Source organism: Geospiza fortis, unplaced genomic scaffold (assembly GCF_000277835.1).
Source record: "Geospiza fortis unplaced genomic scaffold, GeoFor_1.0 scaffold371, whole genome shotgun sequence".
In the NCBI taxonomy this organism is placed as follows: Eukaryota; Metazoa; Chordata; class Aves; order Passeriformes; family Thraupidae; genus Geospiza; species Geospiza fortis.
In genome coordinates, this window is record NW_005054597.1 from 328,107 (window position 1) to 330,938 (window position 2,832).

Below are 2,832 nucleotides of genomic sequence, written 5' to 3' on the forward strand. Positions count from 1 at the left end.
ACCACAAACGGCGCCCTCAAGGGCAGCAAGTACGACATCACCCTGGCCAGCGCCGACAGCGTGGCCGGCATGAAGACCGGCCTGTGGAAGAGCGAAACCACCGTGTGAAGGTGGGGAAGGACCGACGGCCGCGGTGTTTTCCCTTTTTCCTCGTGCACTAGCAGGGATGGGCGGCACAGCCGGGGGGCACAGCACGATCCCGGGCCCACCCATCTCCCCGAGGAGGCTCCGAGCTTTTCCAGCAGCGGTGCCGGAATTGCAGCCGTGCTTTAATCACTCCTGCATGTCACTTGAGATTGATCCTGAAATGCTATTTTATATTCTACAGAGGAAATGTCTATTTTTCAAAGCTATATTATTGAATGTATATATGTATAGACAGAGCCGTAGGTGACGCCAGGGCCCCGCTCCCAGTCCCGGGTGCCACGACTGCAATATTCCCGCCGAGGGACCACTCCAAGTGCCCTTCACGTGCAGGCACACAGCCCCAGGATGAGCACACTGCTTCTGGAGAGCAGCTGCTGCCTCTGGAACGTTCCTGCTGTGCCAGCCCTGGGGGCTGCGCCGTGCCAAAGCCATATTGCAAAGCCAAGCACAAGGTAAGAGGAGCCTCAGCTCCAAGGTGAGGTGATTGTCTGCACTGCTTTAATGCCAGACACTAAAACAAGGGCCTGAAAAGGCTCCAGACACTAAAACCACAGCCAGAAAATGCTCCCAGGCCCTCAGAGGCTCAAGCCATGCAGTGGGGTGGGCTGGCAGACCTGTGCAGCTGCCAGGACTGACCCTCTGTGCCAAAGCACCAAAGAACCAAGATGTGGGAGAGGCCCAGAGCAGCTCTGCGTCCTTAATCCAGGCTTCAAGCTCAGCAAATACCTAGGTTTGCTCTTAGGAAGGCAGAGACCGTTCTAGGGAGCAGGGAACATTCCTGGGAATGCAAGAGAACGATGCCAAGGGATTGGGGACCTTCCTCAGATGGTCAAAGGGCTGGAACCTGGATAAGCACTTGTTCCCATTGGAAAACAAACTTCCCCTTCTTTCCCAGCACACAGGTAAAACAGCCAGGCTGCAGAGAGGCTGCAGCAAAGCAGAGGAGGAAGGTGGGAGCCTGGTGCCTCCCCTGCCCTTTCCAGCCTCCCCTGCCTCAGTTTCCCCCGCCTGCAAATGAGTTTAATGACGTAGCTACCTCCGAGGGGTCGTGGGGCTGGCAGGGCCACGAGCCAGGGGAGGAAAAAAGCACTTAGTGGGGATTGGTCTCACCTGGGAACCACTCACCCCACGGGGCTGGGGCACCCTGCCACTCCCTGCCTGCCTCGGCTTCTCTGCCCAGTTCAATGTTTAAATATTTCATTGTCCCTGGGATTTAACACAGTTGAAACCCTTCCTGCAGCTCCTGCAGCCTCCCCAGCCTGGCTGGTGCCCCGTGGTTCTATTGCTTGCTGCATTGTGACAGTATTAGAGAAAAAGCTTTGTATTCTTAATTACACTTTGTGTGTTTACAAGCGAATGACATATCAACAGAGCTTCCTGCAATATCCGGGGGGAGGGGAGGGAAATACGCCAAAGAAATGTCTTTAAAGGGGTCTTTTTGCATTTTTATATGAATAGAATGTTTCTAGCAGATATGTTTTGTTTAATATATTAAAGATACGCCAATCTGCCAAGATCTACTGTGATTTCTCTCAGACTTTGTGTTCAAATGCAGTGTTTTGACCCTCACAAAGTCATTCTGCTGAAGAATGAGAAGCCCAAGGTGAGGCTGCCCTGGAAAACCTGGCACCTTTTGTGCTTTTATTTACTTATAACAGAAATGTAACATGACCTGAAGCAGTCACTCCATAAACAGCCCCAGCACATTAGGGATGACACAACCTCATTCCCTCAGGGCAGCACCATCACTCTGTCACTGGTGGGCTTCACACTTCTGGTCCCCAAATTGTCCCTCTGGGCCAGGAGCACCTTCAGGACCAGGCCTTGGCCCTCCTGAAGGCACAGATCTCCTCGGGGCTCCTCAGGTACTGCTCGATCTCGCTGTCTGAGATGGGCTCATCGCCCGTCAGGGCCGCGGCCACAGCGCTCGGAGCCGCCGCCCGCAGCCCCTTCCTGGGGGGGAGGAGGCAGGGGGGCAGCAGGGGCCTCAGGGCTCCCCTGTGCTGCTGCTGCCCTGCCGAGGGACAGCCCTGCTGCTGGGGCACTGCAGGAGAGCTGGGGAGGCTCTGGGCTGGGCAGCCCCGGCCTGGGGAGTCCTTATTCACAGAGTTCTGATCCATGGAGCCTGGGTCCACAGAGCCCTGGCTCACAGAGTCCTGGTTTAGGCAGACCTGGCTCATGGAGACCTGGCTTGGGGAATCCTGGCCTGGAGAGTTCTTATCCATGGAGCCTGGGTCCACAGAGCCCTGGCCTGGGCAGCCCTGGCTCGGGGAGTCCTTATTCACAGAGTCCTTATCCAAGGAGCCTTCATCCAGGGAGCCCTGGCTCACAGAATTCTGGTCCGGGCACTCCTGGCTCACAGAGCCCTGGCTCACAGAGCCCTGGCACTGCTGGCTCACAGAGCCCTGGCTCACAGAGCCCTGGCACTGCTGGCTCACAGAGCCCTGGCTCACAGAGCCCTGGCATCCCTGGCTCACAGAGCCCTGGCTCACAGAGCCTTGGCTCACAGAGCCCTGGCATCCCTGGCTCACAGAGCCCTGGCACTGCTGGCTCACAGAGCCCTGGCTCTCCTGGCTCACAGAGCCTTGGCTCACAGAGCCCTGGCACTCTGGGCTCACAGAGCCCATGCCCAGCCCCGTGTCCTGCTGCTCCAGCCCGTCCTGCTGGCTGAAGGCGCGTTTCAGC

At 57.2% G+C, this 2,832-nt stretch overlaps 2 protein-coding genes across 2 annotated transcripts in view; one reads left to right on the forward strand and one right to left on the reverse strand.

The window, feature by feature from the left end:
• Positions 1-108, forward strand: part of ADGRA2 (adhesion G protein-coupled receptor A2) — a gene marked incomplete at its 5' end in the record, with an annotated part of 8,347 nt that extends 8,239 nt beyond the window's left edge. The window contains 1 exon segment of the mRNA XM_031064491.1: positions 22-108. Coding sequence (XP_030920351.1) covers positions 22-108 — 87 coding nt within the window.
• A 1,344-nt stretch (positions 109-1,452) lies between these two features.
• The window catches only part of BRF2 (BRF2 RNA polymerase III transcription initiation factor subunit), a 4,556-nt gene continuing 3,176 nt past the window's right edge, over positions 1,453-2,832 (reverse strand). The window contains exon 4 of the mRNA XM_031064492.1: positions 1,453-2,615. Within this exon, the coding sequence (XP_030920352.1) occupies positions 1,959-2,615 (657 nt within the window). The 3' untranslated portion in view covers positions 1,453-1,958. The remainder of the gene's footprint in view (positions 2,616-2,832) is intronic.